The sequence below is a fragment of the Danio rerio genome, chromosome 9 (assembly GCF_049306965.1).
Source record: "Danio rerio strain Tuebingen ecotype United States chromosome 9, GRCz12tu, whole genome shotgun sequence".
Lineage (NCBI taxonomy): Eukaryota > Metazoa > Chordata > Actinopteri > Cypriniformes > Danionidae > Danio > Danio rerio.
The window spans coordinates 58587330-58605835 of NC_133184.1; the positions used below are offsets into that span (position 1 = coordinate 58587330).

General features: G+C 41.2%; 1 protein-coding gene across 2 annotated transcripts; it reads left to right on the forward strand.

The window, feature by feature from the left end:
* Nucleotides 1–54: 54 nt before the first annotated feature.
* cnot11 (CCR4-NOT transcription complex, subunit 11) lies at nucleotides 55–12657 on the forward strand. 2 transcript variants are annotated; one of them, NM_001089341.1, is made up of 8 exons: nucleotides 55–234; nucleotides 2954–3292; nucleotides 3610–3774; nucleotides 4992–5144; nucleotides 5221–5423; nucleotides 5634–5836; nucleotides 9754–9850; nucleotides 12125–12657. In NM_001089341.1, the coding sequence occupies exons 2-8, from the start codon at nucleotides 2974–2976 to the stop codon at nucleotides 12320–12322; spliced, it is 1338 nt and encodes a 445-aa protein (NP_001082810.1). In that variant the 5' UTR covers nucleotides 55–234; nucleotides 2954–2973; the 3' UTR covers nucleotides 12323–12657. The 2 variants fall into 2 exon arrangements, with proteins under 2 accessions (NP_001082810.1, XP_073767736.1); XM_073911635.1 differs by lacking the exon at nucleotides 12125–12657 and adding an exon at nucleotides 10273–11771 and having other exon boundaries at nucleotides 9754–9961.
* The last annotated feature ends 5849 nt before the right edge of the window (nucleotides 12658–18506 follow it).

An 18506-nucleotide genomic window follows, 5' to 3' on the forward strand; every position in this document is an offset into this window, starting at 1 on the left:
GTTTTGTGGTCAACTACATCTCCCATGGTGCTGCGCGCCGCACAGGAAGTGCTCACGTACACCCGCGACGGTTGTGAGTAGAAGTGAAGAAACACATTCAGGTTAAAACACTGAATAATTCAAACATTAACGCGTATTATATCGCGTTTGATCGTTATCTTTGTGCTGGAGTGTCGCCGTGTCGGCCCGCGTTGAATATTCATGATCTGCCGGGAGGTGATGAACACCGCTCAGGTAAATGTTATTATTACTCACTGTGTGTCAAAACACACCGAGCTCCCTACATAGACTGCTTATAGTGAGGTTTATTGATTAGGAGAGCACTAAAAAATTGACCAACAGTGTGTTTACTTAGACTTATTAGTGAATATAGTTCATATTTTGATGAAAACAGTCCTACAAGCCTTCTGACTGAGTGTTTGACTTCATTATCCACTATTACAGTTCTTTATAGAGTGTAATTAAGCTCATGCTTCATGTTTTTGCAATTAAATGTTAATGCTAAGAATATTTTAATAATATTTCATGATGAACACTAACTTTGTTTTACTTTGTCATCTATTTATGGAGTATTACACTTATGACTGTCATTCCAGAACCTTTGCTGTCTCTGTTCCTCAGTGGTGGAATGATCTAAAAACAGGGGTTCCCAAACCTTTCAGCTCGCGACCCCCATAATAACAGTGCCAGGGACTCACGACCCCCAATATTCTGTGAGGTGGTTATACAGTTAAAGTCAGAATTATTTGCCCCTTTTAATTTTTTACATTTTTTTTAAATATTTCCCTAATGATGTTTAACAGAGCAAAGAAATGTTTACAGTTTGCCTGATATTATTTGTTCTTCTGGAGAAAGTCTGATTTCAGCTAGAATAAAAGCCGTTTTTAATTTTTAAAAACCATTTTAAGGTCAATTATTATTAGCCTCTTTAAGATATATATTTTTCTCAATAATCTACAGAACAAACCATCGTTATACTATGACTTGCCTAATTACCCTAACCTGCCTAGTTACCCTAATTACCCTAGTGAAGCCTTTACATGTCACTTTAAGCTGAACACTAGTGTCTTGAAGAATATCTAGTCTAATATTATGTGCTGTCATCATGATGAAGAGAAAATAAATCAGTTATTAGAGATGAGTTATTAACACTATTATTATTAGAAATGTGCTGAAGAAATCTGCTCTCCCTTCAACAGAAATTGGGGGGAAATAAACAGGGGGGCGAATAATTCAGACTTCAACTGTATATATATATAGTCCTTGCACACAGCAGCGCAAATATACCAGTAGGCCCAAGTCTGTTCATCGTTTAATTTTGGAGAACGCCACTCGGAGACCATCTCCCATGTTCAGTTGAGACCTGTATTTATTTTTAATCTACCTGAGTGCTGTTTATGTGTCAGAAAGTTTAACCTGATGCCATAAAATCGCTGTGCTGCATCTGACACTATTGCTGTGTCTTTAAAATAGCATAATCAGCCGAGGGGTTGCAAACAAAAAGCCATCAGGGTTTAGATTTTTGTTTGCATGTTGTGTTTTTATTAAAGTTTATTATCAACATGTTAACGATGCTACTATCAACTACTATTGTGCTCTTCAGTAGATTATGGATGAAATATGGTCGCTCTAATTGTTTACTAAAATGAATTTGATTGTTGGACATCGATAAGTGACCCCTCCTCATTGTCCCGACCACCACTTAGGGAAACACTCAATGATCTAAAACATCTCAAATCCTCTGAGGATGGAGATTAACCATAAAACTAATAATCTGATCATAAATATTAATTGAATGTGTTATATGGGATGCTAAGTGATATTTGTTTCATTTATTGAAGTTAAACTGCTGTAAACCATCTTCGCACACGTCATTGAAATCCTTGATAGTTTGTGATAAAAATAAATCATCGAAGGCCCTGGAAAGTATTGAGGTGAAGTTGTTTTAATATTTGCACATTTTGACTTTCACCTTCTTAATGTCATTTCAGAATTTTTCATCATAGTACAACACAGTTGACGGTCAATTAAATAAAGCTGCTGTTATTTCAAAGTCTGACCAAACATTCAGAGTAGCGCGTCACAACCTTTTACTGTTCAAAAACGAATGAATGTGCAAATAATAATAATAATAATTTATAATTTAGGCTGTAGCGTCGCGGTGAGGCAGTGCATAGCACCTTCACCTCACAGCAAGAAGGTCTCTGGTTTGAGTCTCGGCTGGCTCAGTTGGTGTTTCTGTGTGGAGTTTGCATGTTCTCCCCGTGTTAGTGTGGGTTTCCTCCGAGTGCTCCGGTTTCCCCCACAGTCCAAACACATGCGCTATAGGGGAACTGATCAACTACACTGGCCGTAGTGTATGAGTGTGTATGGGTGTTTCCCAGTGATGGGTTGCAGCTGGAAGAGCATCTGCTGTGTAAAACATATGCTGGAATAGTTGGCGGTTCATTCCCCTGTGGCGACCCCTGATTAATAAAGGGACTAAGCTGAAAAAGAAAATGACTGAATGAATGAAAGTAAATTACTGAAAAAGAAAATCGCACATGTGACTAAATACATTTTCCAGTTCGCACACGTCTTTTTTTAATCGCATATATTTGAGTGAAATGGTTGCACTGTCGAGCCCTGTGAGTACTGCTATACCTCGCAGAACACCATAAAGCACTATTTATTTTACTTTTATCTTCTCTGTAGTGTACTTATCTTAGCTTGAAGATTGTTTATTATAGTTTAGGATGATTGTGTGTGTGTATGTGTGTGTGTGTGTGTGCGTGTGTGTGTGTGTGTGTGTGGGGGGGGGGGGGTTAGAGTAACTCAGCATCATGACTCTGGCTCATTAAGATCTGTCTAATCTGCTGTGTGTGTGTGTGTGTGTGTGTGTGTGTGTGTGTGTGTGTGTGTGTGTGTGTGTGTGTGTGTGTGTGTGTGTGTGTGTGTGTGTGTGTGTGTGTAGGGTTAGAGTGACGCAGCATCATGACTCTGGCCCCTAAGGATCTGTCTAATCTGCTGGGCATCATGTCGGAGGATGCGTGCAGCAGTAGTTTCGAGCAGCTCTCCTCCGCGTTCCACCATTGTTTCGGGAAGGCGGAGCACTTCGGCGTGGGCTCGGTGCTGGTGATGTTGCTGCAGCAGCCGGATCTGTTACCCAGCGCTCCGCAGCGGCTGACGGCGCTCTATCTGCTGTGGGAGATGTACCGCACCGAGCCGCTCGCCGCCAACCCCTTCGCCGCGGTGTTCGCTCATCTGCTGAACCCGTCCAGCGCCGCGGAGGAGCAGGAGAAAACACTGTCAGGTGCTGCTGCTGTTACCTGTTCATTTCTGTTTCACCTTCATCTCAATGCTGCACTTTAGTTATATTAATATACACTCACAGCACAAAAACTACAGGACACTACACACACACACACACACACGCTACAACACACACACACACTACATCACACACATGCAGCATATGTGACTGGATGGTAAATATTTGTTGGATTTTCAGTGAATGCAGTACATTTAGTTTGTTTTTGCGAACACTCCCAGTAAGCGTGTGTGTGTGTGTGTGTGTGTGTGTGTGTGTGTGTGTGTGTGTGTGTGTGTGTGTGTGTTGTGTTGCTGCAGGTTTCCTACCACCCATCACACTGCCAGAGAAGTTCTTCCTGTCTCAGCTGATGCTGGCGCCTCCACGAGAACTCTTCAAGAAGACCCCGAGACAAGTGTCCTGCATGGACATCACTTCCACACCGCAGACTATAGACATCAGCGGCCTGCAGCTCGCACTCGCCGGTAAGAACACACACACACACACACACACACACCATAAGAGCAGAGTGTGAAGGGTTCATCAGCAGAGGAGCAGCACAGTTCTACTTTAATACTGCACACACACTGCATTATGGGGACAGAGTGCTGCAGTGTGTCTGTGAGCGAGACAGCAGGTGTGTGTGATGTTTGAGAGCTGCGGTGTCCAGAGTAATGTCAGCAAACCACCAAGAGGAAGAAGCACATGCAGCAGGAGGAGCTGTGGAGGCCGGAGGAAGCTGCTAACCCTGACTGACCCAGAACACATCAGAGCTCAGCGGCCCGACTCACTGCAGAATGACATGTGCAGCTCCACTCTCCTGTGTCCAGCAGAACTGCTGCTCTGGAGCTCCACTGGGTCAGTATACATGACCCAAACCTCTGCTCACGCCGAACGCCGGCTTCAGTGGAGGAGCGGTGGGGATCTGGAGCTGTGGACGGTGTGGAGCGTGTGCTGATCTCTGATGATCCAGCTTCACTGTGTTTCCCACATGCGGGAGAGTTACGGTGTGGAGAAGCCCCACAGGAGCGGCCCACCCAGACTGCTGATGCCCAGAGTCAAGCATGCGGGGTCACTGATGGTCTGGGCTCAATATCATAATGTTCCCTAGACAGGTGCTAGATGGGCACTGGGTCGCTGCCAAGGAATACCCAACTATTCTGGAGGAGCATGTGACCCAATGGGTCAATCACTGTATCCTGAAGGTGTTGTTGTGTTAGGATGATGATGCAGCGACACACACAGCAGGACTGGAGACAGAGCGGTCTGATGAACATGACAGTGAAGCTGAACATCTCCCATGGCCTGCACAGTACCCAGAGCTAAACATTATTGAGCAGTTTGGGCTGTTTTGGGGGAGTGGGTCAGGAGAGGTTTTCCTCCAGCAGCATCAGCAGTGACCTGAACACTATTCTGAAGAAGAACCGCTCACAACCCCTCTGACCACTGTGCAGGACTCCTGTCTGACATTCCCAGCTGATGTTGGACTGAGGAGGAGGAGCTGCACCCGCTGATGTACAATTAATATAATATAGCACAAACATTCTCACATTCGTTTAGAATAAATCCAGTACAGCAGTGGTGTTATTGCAGATGTGTTTGAGGTGTTCAGTATATCTGTGCTCTACAGCAGTGTCTCCCTCTTCAGGACTGTCCAGTGCTCCTGATCCTCCAGTAATCTCTCCTCTTCTGTTCTCCGCAGAGCGTCAGTCAGAGTTGCCCACTCAGAGTAAAGCCAGTTTTCCCAGCCTGCTCAGCGACCCGGATCCAGACTCCTCCAACTCTGGCTTCGACAGCTCCGTGGCCAATCAGATCACAGAGTCTCTAGTGACAGGACCACGCCCTCCTCTGGAGAGTAAGATGATGATGATGATGATGAAGGTGATGTGTGTATTCTCCATCTGCTGATGGTGTGTGTGTTCCTCCATCAGGTCACTTCCGGCCTGAGTTCATCCGCCCCACTCCGCCGCTGCTGGTGTGTGAGGACGAGCTGTGCTGGCTGAACCCCTGTGAGCCGGAGCACCGTGTGCAGTGGGACCGCTCTATGTGTGTGCGCAACGGCACTGGTGTGGAGATCAAACGCATCATGGCCAAAGCCTTTAAGAGTCCACTGTCAGCGGCGCAGCAGACACAGGTACACACTACACACACACACCTCTACACTACACACACCTGTACACTGCACACTACACACATGTGATTACAGCAGTCTGTCTACCAATAAACGGATTTAAACTGTTCCAAGAGGTTATTCTGTATATAAAGTGGCGCTACACACCTGACCACTACATATACACACCTGTCCAGTCCATCTGAGCATGTGTGTGTGTGTGTGTGTCGTCAGCTGCTGGGCGAGCTGGAGAAGGACCTGAAGCTGGTGTACCACATCGGCCTGACCCCCGCCAAACTGCCGGACCTGGTGGAGAACAACCCTCTGGTGGCCATCGAGATGCTGCTGAAGCTGATGTCCTCCAGCCAGATCACAGAGTACTTCTCTGTGCTGGTCAACATGGACATGTCCCTGCACTCCATGGAGGTGGTCAACAGGTATGTGTGTGTGTTTGTGTAAGCTGATGTCCTCCAGCTGGATCACGGAGTGCTTGTACCTGCACAGTCTGCTGTTTAGTTTAGTGTTGAGGTCGAGTCCACCTTTGTCTAGTCCAGGTCAAGACCAAGTCCTTAACCAGTCGAGGCCAAGTCCGAGTCCTAAAGGGGCTGAGTAGGATTTAAGTCCGTCCGAGTCCTTAACATGCGAGTGCGAGTTGAGTCCAGAGAGTCATAAAATTCATTCATTCATTTTCCTTCAGCATTAGTCACTCATTTATCAGAGGTCACCACAGCATAATGAACCGCCAACTATTCCAGCATATGTTTAACACAGCAGATGCTCTTCCAGCTGCAACCCATCACTGGGAAACACCCATACACAAACACTCATATGCTACGGCCAGTGTAGTTGATCAGTTCCCCTGTAGCGCATGTGTTTGGACTGTGGGGGAAACCGGAGCACCCGAAGGAAACCCACACCAACACGGGGAGAACATGCAAACTCCACACAGACCCAGCCGAGACTCGAAACAGCAACCTTCTTGCTGTGAGGCCACAGTGATAAACACTGAGCCACCATGACGCTTAAGTCATAAAATTTAAAATAATAATGATGATAATAATAATAAGTCAAATATAATAAAAAAATAACAGTTGTTTAAACTGAATCTTTTGATCTATTTTTACAAAATGCCTTGTAATTTATTTTGTCAACTTGCTGCTAGTAAAATGCCTTTAGTAACTCAAGTGCTGAACGCATCAAAGCTCAAAAGTTTGAACAACAAGATCTCTTTTAGGGATGCACCGATATGGGTTTTTCGGCCGATACCGATAACCGATAATTCTTCAGACTTGGAGGCCGATAGCCGATATGTATAGGCTGATAATTACAAATATTTCAAAATGTTATATTTTTAAACAGCAAACTTCATAAAAGCTGAAACTCAGCTCTTTTGAACTGAATAACCTATCCTCAAAGCAAAAAAGCTTTAATTTCAAAATTGCAAGGTGATTATAGACCTATATTCACGATTTCACCCAAATCAGCATGCAAACAATACACCATTTTCTTCATAGCAAATTAACATGCAAATTGACTGTTGCATAAAATTAAAAAGATTAAATAACAAAATGGGATTTAATTAACAAGCAAGTTAAACATATTTTAAATAAGATGAAAATGAAAGAGCTAAGGACTAAAACCAGCTCAAATGTTCTTGAATAAAACGGGTTACAGTAATGTACATGTGTACAAATATGTCATGTCTGAAAAAGCCTTTTTTTAGAGGTGTTTTGACAGTTCAGAGCCACAGTACAAGTGAAAAGCTGGAAACAGGATGTATTATTTTAGAAAATGCGACACAAATTCATGCTATTTGGAGTTTTAAATTCTATTGAACACATGTAGCATCAACGCTTCTGTGTTCGTTCTTGCTGTCAATCGCGGGAAAATGATTGATGAAAAGTTTATGATAAACCGCTGTGAGGGCGCAGATTTGCCCTCGGAGTCAGATTTTGATACAAACCTGATCATTGAGCTCAGATGACTTTATGACAAACACAGAGCAGAATATAAAGACAGAACGTGTGGCCCGTATGCTGGATTCAGTGACCGGTGCACCTAGGCTCTCCCCTGCTGATCTGTGAAGGCTCAAGGCTGATGTGTGTGTGTGCGCGCGGGGTGACATCTCTCATGCGTGTTATAATCTATATTAATATTCCGATCAAACTGAATAAAATATTACAACAACACATGGAAAGCAAAGCGTTGATAACAAATAATCATATTAGATTACAAACAGCCCGACAAGTTTTTGTTTAGCACGTCACGTGTGCATGTCAGTTCGGTGTGTGTGTGTGTAAAGAGAAAAGGGAGAGACAGAAAAGAGGAGCGCTTTTTTCGCAATGAGACCAAGTTACACGTGTCTTATTCTGTTCGTTCACCGGCTCAACTAAGAGTTCTCCCCGAAATTAATATTATTCGCCCTGGAGTAATAAGTGAATCTCCCATGCTATCTCTAGCACAACAAAGAGAGAGCAAAGGCTTACATAAGTAATATTTTTTTCCTGAGGCGATTTGAAGCAAAATACACAATGACACCCAATCAAACACATCTACAATGATGAGGAGCATGGTTACTTACTGAGTTTCAACACACAGCAATACCACATGAAGAAAGGACGGACTTTGAAGGAATAATCAGTGTGAGGAGAGCTCCATTAGAGTGCACTGGGCAAGTCTGAACATGTTCCGCCCACGTGTGCGCGGCAGGCAGGTCTTTACAATTGCCTAATTTATCGGCTTAAAGATATCGGCCTAATTTAGACATCGGATCGATAACGATAATCTTAAAAATAGCATGTATCGGCCGATAACGATATGGCCTCCGATATATCGTGCACCCCTAGATTTTTTCCAGCTGTGGCGGCAGGTCTTTTGCACAAATCTACCAACTACCTATGGCATTAATTCAATGACAAATGTGGTGAGCGCAGTATTTATGCGATTCAAGCATGCGAATCTCTTTGCTTGTGTGCTGATTTCCTCTGTTCGTGCACAAAACTTCTTGCACGTCCTCAAATATACACTGCTCTAGCTCAGATCTTCTTGTGCGCTCTCAAATAAGCACTGCTGACATGTGATCTGGTGTTTATGTCTCCAACATTTCTGAATGTCTCCAATAGACCTGCAGAGCAGCATTAATGTGTCCTGAAGTAAAGTGAAGCGGCTATAAACTCCAGCAAGATGAAGTCATTATATGCAGAGCCACAGACCTCTATCTATAAATAAAGTATAATTATGATAACTGTGTTCATCTTAACTGAAAGTGACGTCGTGTTTGCTGGCCCCACACATCATGCACCTGTCAGTCAGTCAGTCAGCATGTCACCTTAAAGTGTTAAACAAATAACACACAGCACTGCTGCGGTTACAGAAAAGTTTGCTCTGTTATAATTCACTTACCTTTTAATATGTTTTGGTGCGATTATAACCTGCTAATAAAAACAACAACAATAACATGCCTGAATGTTTTGAATGAGAAGCTGCAATGTAGCCATGGCGGGATGAATTTTGGTGTGGCGCCCCCCCATGGCAGAATGAATGTAGCGAAAACCATGTGTATTTATATTTATATACAATTCAAGAAAATAAGCTCTTACCTTTTTTGTTTTCTTTCACCGTGTTGGTTGAAGTTAGAAGTCGTTCTAGTCAGTAGAAGTAACTTGCAAATAAATTCTCTGATTTTCATAAGCAAAACAAATTATTGCTAATTTTAAAGCCATTGTTCTAGAGCTAGCCATGCATTGTGTGATATGGCCATTTCTGGTTACGAGTTTAGGGAAAGGACATGCTGCTGCTGCCTGCCAGTGGGGTGCAGTGCCGGAGAGTTCACTAAACTCTTGTTATAATTTCATGCTGTTGTTTATTCATTTTTTATTCTCTTTATTAGTGTTGTGGATGATGTGGACTCGACTGTACTCGTCATGTTGTCCAAAATGTCCAAGTCTGAGTACAAGTTCACCCGAGTCCGTGACAAGTCCAAGTGCAATCAAGATTAGACTCAAGTTCACTAGAAATCATTGAAATCCTGCGAGATGTGACGTCACGCTGCTGTGTCCACTGCAGTAACTAAGTTACTGTCTTTCCTGCTGTTGTGGAAAGCCCCCTGCTGGGTTATTAATATTCAGTATATTAATAATGTTTTAGTTGTGGAACAGGTTTCACAATCAGTGTTTAGTGAATATACTGCAGGGTAAATGTGGCCAGTGTTACAGTGCTCAAAATATATGGAAAGAGTCCTAAAGCTATTAAAAGGTAATGAAGTTTACTCTGATTCCTGTTTATACTCTGAGTTAAGAGTGTGTGTGTGTGTGTGTGTGTGTGTGTGTGTGTGTGTGTGTGTGTGTGTGTGTAGATTAACGACAGCAGTGGATCTTCCTCCAGAGTTCATCCACCTCTACATCTCCAACTGCATCTCCACCTGTGAGCAGATCAAGGACAAATACATGCAGGTAAACACACACACACACACACACACACACCTGTCCTGTGAACCTATGATGCTCTTGGAGGAGACACATGTGACCTTTATCCTAATGGACACTAACGGTCAAAGGTTTGGGGTAATGATCTAAAACAGTGGTTCTCAAACGGTTTTTCATCAAGTACCACCTCAGAAAACAATTGTCTCTCCAAGTACCACCAAAATGAGCAGCATTGAAATACAGTAGCGCAGTAGGTACAGTAAAGCAGCTACAACTCTGCACAGTTAAAAAACGTGGCAGATTACCTCAGAAATATAGGCTATATGTCATACATGGCATAATATATACATCATTTTTGATCAATTTTGTAATGTGTGTAGCATGTACATGACATATTTCATTCCTCCGCGTACCACTAGAAGAAAGCCTGCGTACCACACGTACCACAGTTTGAGAACCACTGTTCTAAAATTATTATTGATTTGATTGATTAATTGTTGATTATTATTGATTATTAATTTAAATAATAATGATTCTGTTCATCACGTACACGTAAACAAAATGTTAAATTGTTAAATACTTATTACAATTTTAAATAACTGCTTTCTTACTGTATGTAGTTTCAAATGAAATTATTACCCCATTCATTATTGCATTTATTACTATTACCATTAATAATAATAATTAGGGGTGTAACGATACACTCAGCTCACGATACGATGTGTATCACAATATAATGTTCACGATTCGATATGTATCACGATATAATGTTCACGATTCGATATGTATCACGATATTTGGAATAAAAATTGAAAATTAAACTGAAATGCAAATTTTACCAAGTAAACTATTTTTATGTATTTCTTTTGTTTCAACTTGTTAAACTGAACCTTCTTTAAGAAAATAAATGAAACAGGCCTGTCTCTGGAAAATAAAACAATTAAAAAACTTCTTAAAAAATATTATTGAAATGACAGAGACAAAATTAAGGAACAATTTAAGTAAAGGTGCAAAAAAAATAAGCTTTCTATTCAATTGAATTTAACAGTAAGAGCTTAAGGCTTTACTTGGTCACTTTCGTTTTTTGTGTGTGCAATGAAAATCCACATTTCCAGGTATTAATTCATATTTAATTAAATTCATTTAGAGATATCTCTAATTACAATTGTGACTAATCAAAACTCATTTAGAGATATCTGAAAATATTTTTCAATGGAGGAATATGACTAGTCATAATATATTTGCAGATATCTCCAATCTGATTTCGTACTAGTACAATTGTAATTGCAGATATCTCTAATTGTCATTCTGACTAGTCGAATTATAATTATGACTAGTCAAAATATAATTAGAGATATCTCTAAATATATTTATGGATAGTCAGAACAAAGGTTTAAATGCTAAAACTGCTTGCCATACGCGCGCGTCTATCAGTCCGCCCTCTGTAGTAACTCACGGTCAGCTCACGTCATGTGTGATTTTGCGGCGGGAACATTATATGAAGACAGAATGATATTTTAGGGTGAATTGTACCTTATAAATACAGTATGTGACTCTTTCAACACCATTAGGAGGTATCCCTGTCGCTGTGCAAAGTATGTAAATCACTGTGAAGACTTTAAAACTTAGGATGTTTGACCCAGTATGCGTGTCAAAAAGCGGACGAGTCTAAAGCAATGACTGTACAACCGAAATGTTGCCAGACGTCTGATTTTGAGAGGATGGGCCATCCTCTATTTCAACTCCACTCATCTTGGTCTGCTAACATTACTGCTGCTGCAATCTGAACTCACGTGCGACAGCAGGTGGAACGTAGCTCACGTGCAAACAGCTCAACTAATAAGAGAAAACGGACGTCATATCGTAATCTAATCGTCATAACGCCACCATGCATATCGAGACATTTTTGCATCGCAATAAATCGTACAACGATAAATCGTTACACCCCTAATAATAATAATAATAATAATATTATAATAATAACAGTAATAATGATTAATATCAGAGTGACTTGTGAAGGATCATGTGACTCTGAAGACTAGCTAAAAAATCATCATTAAATCACTGGAATATATGATTAAATTAAATGATAAACCACTGTTGAGCACTTCTTTATTTTATTATGCAATAACATTTCACTATTTTACCATCTGTTCTGTATTATTGATTAAATAAATGCCAAACTTTAGACCAGTAGTGTATGTGTGTGTGTGCATATGTATATGTGTGCATATGTGTGCATGTATATGAGTATGTGTGTGTGCGCGTGTCTGAATATTGTTGTGCTTGTGTGTCCTGCAGAACCGTCTGGTGCGTCTGGTCTGTGTGTTCCTGCAGTCTCTGATCCGCAATAAGATCATCAACGTTCAGGATCTGTTCATCGAGGTTCAGGCCTTCTGCATCGAGTTCAGCCGCATCCGTGAGGCCGCAGGGCTGTTCCGGCTCCTCAAGACACTCGACAACGGAGAGACGCCGGCCGAGGGCAAGACCAGCAAATGATGGAGCGCTTCCTGAACACACACACCGCTGAACTGATCTGCTTTATGCTTTTTATTTATGTGCAGGAGTCGTGCAGAAACAGCCTGACTGTGCTAAATCTCCATGAAGACGAGCATTCACTGATGACTGAGGTATGATGATGACGACTCCTGTAGTCATGGCTCATCACTGACTCAGCGTTTTCATATTCGCTCAACCAAAACTCTGCAGATTCAGTATTTGGGAATATGGCTTTCAGTAACTCTGAGAGTGTCTGAGCTGAATCCTTTATTAACGGCGCTCAGTAACTCCATTTCATTTGTGTATATTTTCTCAATAAACAACGTTTCAAAGCAGCTCTTCAGAACATCTCTGAGAATGATTGGTGGAATTTCAGCCACATTTACAGGATATACATTATTTATTTTATATATATATATATATTTGTGGTGTAACGGATCACGTATCTCATGGTAGGGCTGCTCGATTTTGAAAAAAATCATAATCACGATTATTTTAAACGATTATCAGTTGAAGTGAAAATTATTAGCGCTCCTGGGAATTTAGTTTTTTTAAATAACTATTTCCCAAATTATGTTAAACAGAGCAAGGAATTTTAACAGTATTTCCTCTAATATTTTTTTTCTTATGGAGAAAGGCTTATTTTTTTATTTTAGCTTGAAAAAAAGCAGGTTTAAATATTTTGAAACCCATTTTAAGGTCAATATTATTAGCCCCCTTAAGCAATATATGTTTGATTGTCTGCAGAAGAATCTACTGTTATACAATGACTTGTCTCATTACTCTGATTAAGCCTTTGAACTGCACTTTAATCTGAATGCTTGTATTCTAAAAAACATCTAGTAAAATGTTATGCACTGTCATCACAGCAAAGATAAAACAAATCAGTAATTAGACATGAGATATCAAAACTATTGTGTTTAGAAATAAGTAAAAAAAAACTTCTTTCCATTAAACAGAAATTGAAGGAAAAGGGTTGCTAATATTCTGGAGGGCTAATAATTCTGACTATATATATATATATATATATATATATATATAGTTATTTTCCACCCTGCAATGGAAAGAGAAATAAATACAATACAATAAAAATATAAAACAAACTGTGCTTTAAGCATCTTCACCCTAAGAAAAACACTTTAGCTACAGAAATCCTTCAGTCAGGAGCAGTGAGAGATGTTCTCGTCGTTTGATTAATGATAAATCAGGCGGCAGCATTTCGCACTGTCACTTTAATGGTTTCTCTTTCACGTGTCTTTTGATTCTCAACTCGTTTGTTTATTACGCAAATGAGGGTTAATATGAATAATCACTAAACATCGTGTTTTGACACCTATTTGACCATTAAAGCGCTCATGTTAAGATTACTTTAGATGTCTGCCCTCCTCTGCTCGTCTTATTGTGCGAATGACACCGAATGCTGACTGCGTGCTTATGCGTGTGCGCGTGTTGCACACTCACATAAGCATGTGGTCTTTCTCGCTTTTGGTATATGATGCAATAATCGTTTTTCTCGATTAATGGTTTTTCATAATCGTTAGAAGCCATAATCGAAATCGAAATCAGATTTTCGATTAATTGCACAGCCCTATCTCATGGTTCAGATCACACTGTGGTTTTTGAGTCACGGATCAGCAAAATAGGGAGGAGACAAATGTTATTTGCTTTCCATTTATATTACTGCAAAACCCACTGGCTTTACCAAACAGATCCGACAACCTGTAATTTTACTACAAATAAAAATCAAGAAGTAAAATATTCAATACAAAACAAAAAGTTATGTTTGCTGATAATATTAAATATAGAAATCTAGCATCTTGATCAACAGATCATATTTATCTTCAATTAATGATTCAACAATTCACACATCAAACTTCAGGTTTCACTATCGGTGGATCATTTCTGAAAGCAAATTCAATTTACTTATTTTTGATGGCTGTTTGTCGCCACCTGTTGGTTACTCGATGTAGTTGCTACAACATTCACCAGTGTCAAGTTCCATTAAACAGTGATTTTAATCCCTACCATAAACACCAGTGTTCATATCTGAGCTATAATCTGTTCTCCAGCACTTCTGAGTTATATAATTGTTTGTAGAAATGAAATCTGTCTGGATCAAACGCAGATTTAACTGCAGCGCTTTGAAGGATTAATAAACATATGCAGATCATCATCATTTATCAGTCATGCTGCGCGAGTTTGGATTAAGATCACCATCTTTTAATGTTTATTAGTGCAGCTTTGCACTAAATGCATTAATGCAGGATAAACACACAGAGACAGAAACACCTTTAATTAACAGCCTAAAGGCTCATACACACCGGGACGCTTTTCGTTTGCGTTTATCGTCAGCGTTTTTCAAGATGTTTTACTGGATTCAAACCCAAGTGTTTTTCACTGGCGTCGAGCAGAAGAGCATGCAAAATCACTCCTTGATGTTAGATGGCGCTACGCAACTTTAAGCTTCTGATGCCCGCTTATAATACAGAGGAAGAGAGGAAGTTCACACGCTCTGAACTGTGGGTTGTGATCCGTTACACCCCTAATATATACATGCCGCTGGTAATATTGTACAGTAAGGTTGATTAGTGGACTAACCATGTGCATTACTTCTAATGGTTGATTTCTGCTTCTGCGTATGGTCCAGTGCAGCTTTTGTGCGGTTGCACACCCCTCGCCATGCCTGACCTCTCAAGAAATGCAAGTATGCATAGCGCAAGCTCTGTGATTGGTCAGCTTGGTCTCTGTGCCGAGTGTGAGCCTGATGGAGCGAGTGTGAAGGAGCTGCAGATGGACACTGCTGTTCTGTGGTCACCTCATGATTAAAGCTGCTGCACATCCTCCAGTTCCCGCCTCTGAATGAGCGAGTTTGAGCGACTGCTACATTACGGAAGCATTCAGAAAAAACAACACTAGCGAAGAAACTCGCCACAGAGGAACACCCACTGCCATCTAGTGTTCAGGAGAGTAACTGCAGAGCAACACACAGCACCAGGAGGACACACAGGGCAGGAGGAGAGTGTCACGCCAGCCTTAATGCACTCAAACATCTGTGTGTTCATATCAGCTTTTAGGAATCCTGTATTAACATGTTGCATCTGTTAGTAATATTGGAGATATTTTACAGTAAGGTGATGTTAACTAACATTATTCTACAGGGCTTCTGATTGGCTGCTGGTCACTCTCTGGTGATTGGTTATTGTCAGATTAAGGCACAGTAGTTCCAGCAGGTTTAGAGCGCATTACAGCTCTGTATCACTCCGCTGAATGATTAGAGTTATTTCACAGCTACAACAGTCAGACATCACAGCAGAACACAACAGGACTGGTTAGGGAGTTTGACTTGTAACAGGTTGCAGGTTCGATTCTGGCATTAGTTGAAGATGTGGCAGTAAATGAAACCACACTCTGAATATCAGCCATCTCTTAATTGATCCCAGGGCGCTGTGTGCTACAATCCAGCTCGCTCTTTAAGATCTCAACACTCAGCGCTTCTGGTTCTAGAATAGCAAAGTCCACTAAAGGAGGTCGAGTCTTCTCACTTATGGCTCCTAAACTCTGGAATAGCCTTCCTGATTATGTCCGAGGCTCAGACACACTCTCTCAGCTCAACACTAGATTAAAGACCGGTCTGTTTAGTAAAGCACACACACTGCAGCACATAGATGTAGGATCTACAGATGCATTCCTTCACATTTAATATCTCTTGTGCAAATAAATCCTGAACAGCAGCTACGCTAATTCCTTATTCTCCATTTCCACCTGGGGATACTCATCATCATGGAGTGCCACTCAATCTGATCCAAGACCTGTGAAGAGATGATGCCAACCATCTGGCATCTTCTAGAGACTGATCTTCTTAGAATGTAAGCTAAAACACAAACCGCTGCATCACATTCTGCATCTTCATCACATGACTGTGATGTTCGACTTGGCAAGCTGAAGCTCCAGGTCAAGTCCTTCACTGATTTCACCCAGAATGAGGAGACCTTTCCTTCAGTCAGCTGAAAGTCATCATGCAAATCTTTGAAGATGCTTGCTGGTTTCTTGCACAAGGATAAAGTCTTGAACCCCAACATCTTCCTTGATCTTTAGAGAGCCTCCTCTGGAAACAGCGTTCATACATGTCAGGAGAATTCTGCTTGTCCTTATTGAACCTCATGGCAGACTGTTCAACCAGTGAGCCAGTTATGTTTTGCATTTTTCTCACTAACACAGCATTTCCAAGCGGTAAAATAAACTATATATCGCTCTTCTGACCAGTGAATCCAGCTCGTGTAATCTAATTATCTAATCCAGGGGTGCCCAAACTTTTTCTCATAAATGGCCAAAAACCAAACTTGATTGTGGGCTAAAGTTAAATATACCAGACCATATTACCTTTAGTTTGCCATACATCATCTCTTATTTATTTGCATATCGTCAACATGGTTTCCGCGGGGTCTTAAAAAGTCTAACATTTAAACACTGATGTTTTAGGCCTTATAAAGTCTTAAATTGGCTGTTGTAGGTCCTACATATTCTGCACAGGTCTTATTTTTCCGACGTCCATGTAACGCTACATCTAATGCTCATTTCAAGAGTTCACACTTAGATATTGTTTGACAAATGTAAGCAGGTTTGGCATGCTGTCCCGGGAGAGAACCCTGAGCTCGGAGATAATTGAGCCCAGGGCTCCCGCCTGGTCGATTGAGCTTGTCAATGTCAGGTGGTTCTCGAGAGCTCCCTGTGGTAAAGGAGGATTGGGGGAGATGGAGGGTTTCTTCAGAAAATGAGGATAAGGGAGTAGTTTTAGCCGGGCTGCTTATAGTGAGTTTGGGTTAATCTGATTGGCTAACTAATGATTATAAATGAAAGACCAGATGTGGTCAATCACATCACATGCTCCTCTCCAAATTAGTTTGTGAAACTTCACGTAAATTCTCGTTGTTGTTGTTGTTGTTGGTTTTCGTGGTGTTGTAGTTTGTCGCTTGTCCAAATGTAATTTACAGCATTACAACTACAAATGAGACCAACATGCAACAGCCAATCAGCTTTCAGTTATTGAACTCAGTGCGCGCGGTGAATGTGACGTCATCGCTGTGTCTGTGGAAGTTCGCTTTGGGTGTGCGAATAGAAAAGATATCGCTGATAGATAAAATCTCATATTAACCCATTAAAATAATTCCTGAAGTTTACTATTCAGTCAAATGTACAATAATCTAATGTGCACTGCTATCAACAGCAACACTCTCGCAAAATACCCAGCTGACTCAGCCATTGCCTGACCACACAAATAAAGCGCACTGCGAAAAGCCAGTGCGGTGCACCTCAGGTGTTGAACGTAAATGTGTGTTCGGTGTGATCGACCGCTTGGGTTGTTGTCTTTAAAAGCAGCAATACCTTTTCTTGGCGTATTAGACCTTCCGCTTTCTGTCTGATATTGGTGAAGAAGTATTCTGTTGTTCATTCTTCCTTCAACACATGACGTTCAGAGACGTTTTTTTTTTTTTTTATGGTCGAGTGCATTTTAATACCTGAGAGTGTGTTCTAATTCTACTGGTTGCACTCACTGTAGCGTGTGCAATACTGCCATCACATGGTGTTCTCTTGTATTGCATCATTAATTTACTAATTCTGAAACCAAACCGATACCAATACTAGTCGAGCTGCTCCTGCCTTTGCCTTGATTTGCTCGCCGATGTCTTCTGCATTGTCCTCTATCGGTCAAGCGGCAGTATTTACTTTTCCAAAGTCTGATTCATTTACAACATTTAAAAGAAACATTTCATTTAGTTCATTTAGCTTTTTCTTCAGCTCCTCAAATAAACGAAATTTCTCGTTCGCTGCAGTCATTCTCCCTCTCTTCTCAGATGGCATGGCGGGCCAAACCAAAGGTTACCACGGGCCAACTTTGGCACCCGGGTTCTACTTTGGGCACCTCTGATCTAATCAAGCAGGGGATTTAGTGAGTGTATGAGGATAAAAACAGCACGAGTGAATTAACAGCAGGTTCAGAGGAAAGGCACAGAGCTGAGGCGCTCGCATGTTCATATTTATCTTTATAACAGGCTTGCATAACTTCAGAAGCATGTGTGTATTGTTATCCTCAGTGTTTGTGTTTGGTGTGAACAGACTTACATCAGTCCGTGTGTGTGTGTGTGTGTGTGTGTGTAAAGCTGGATTAAACCTCAAACACACACAC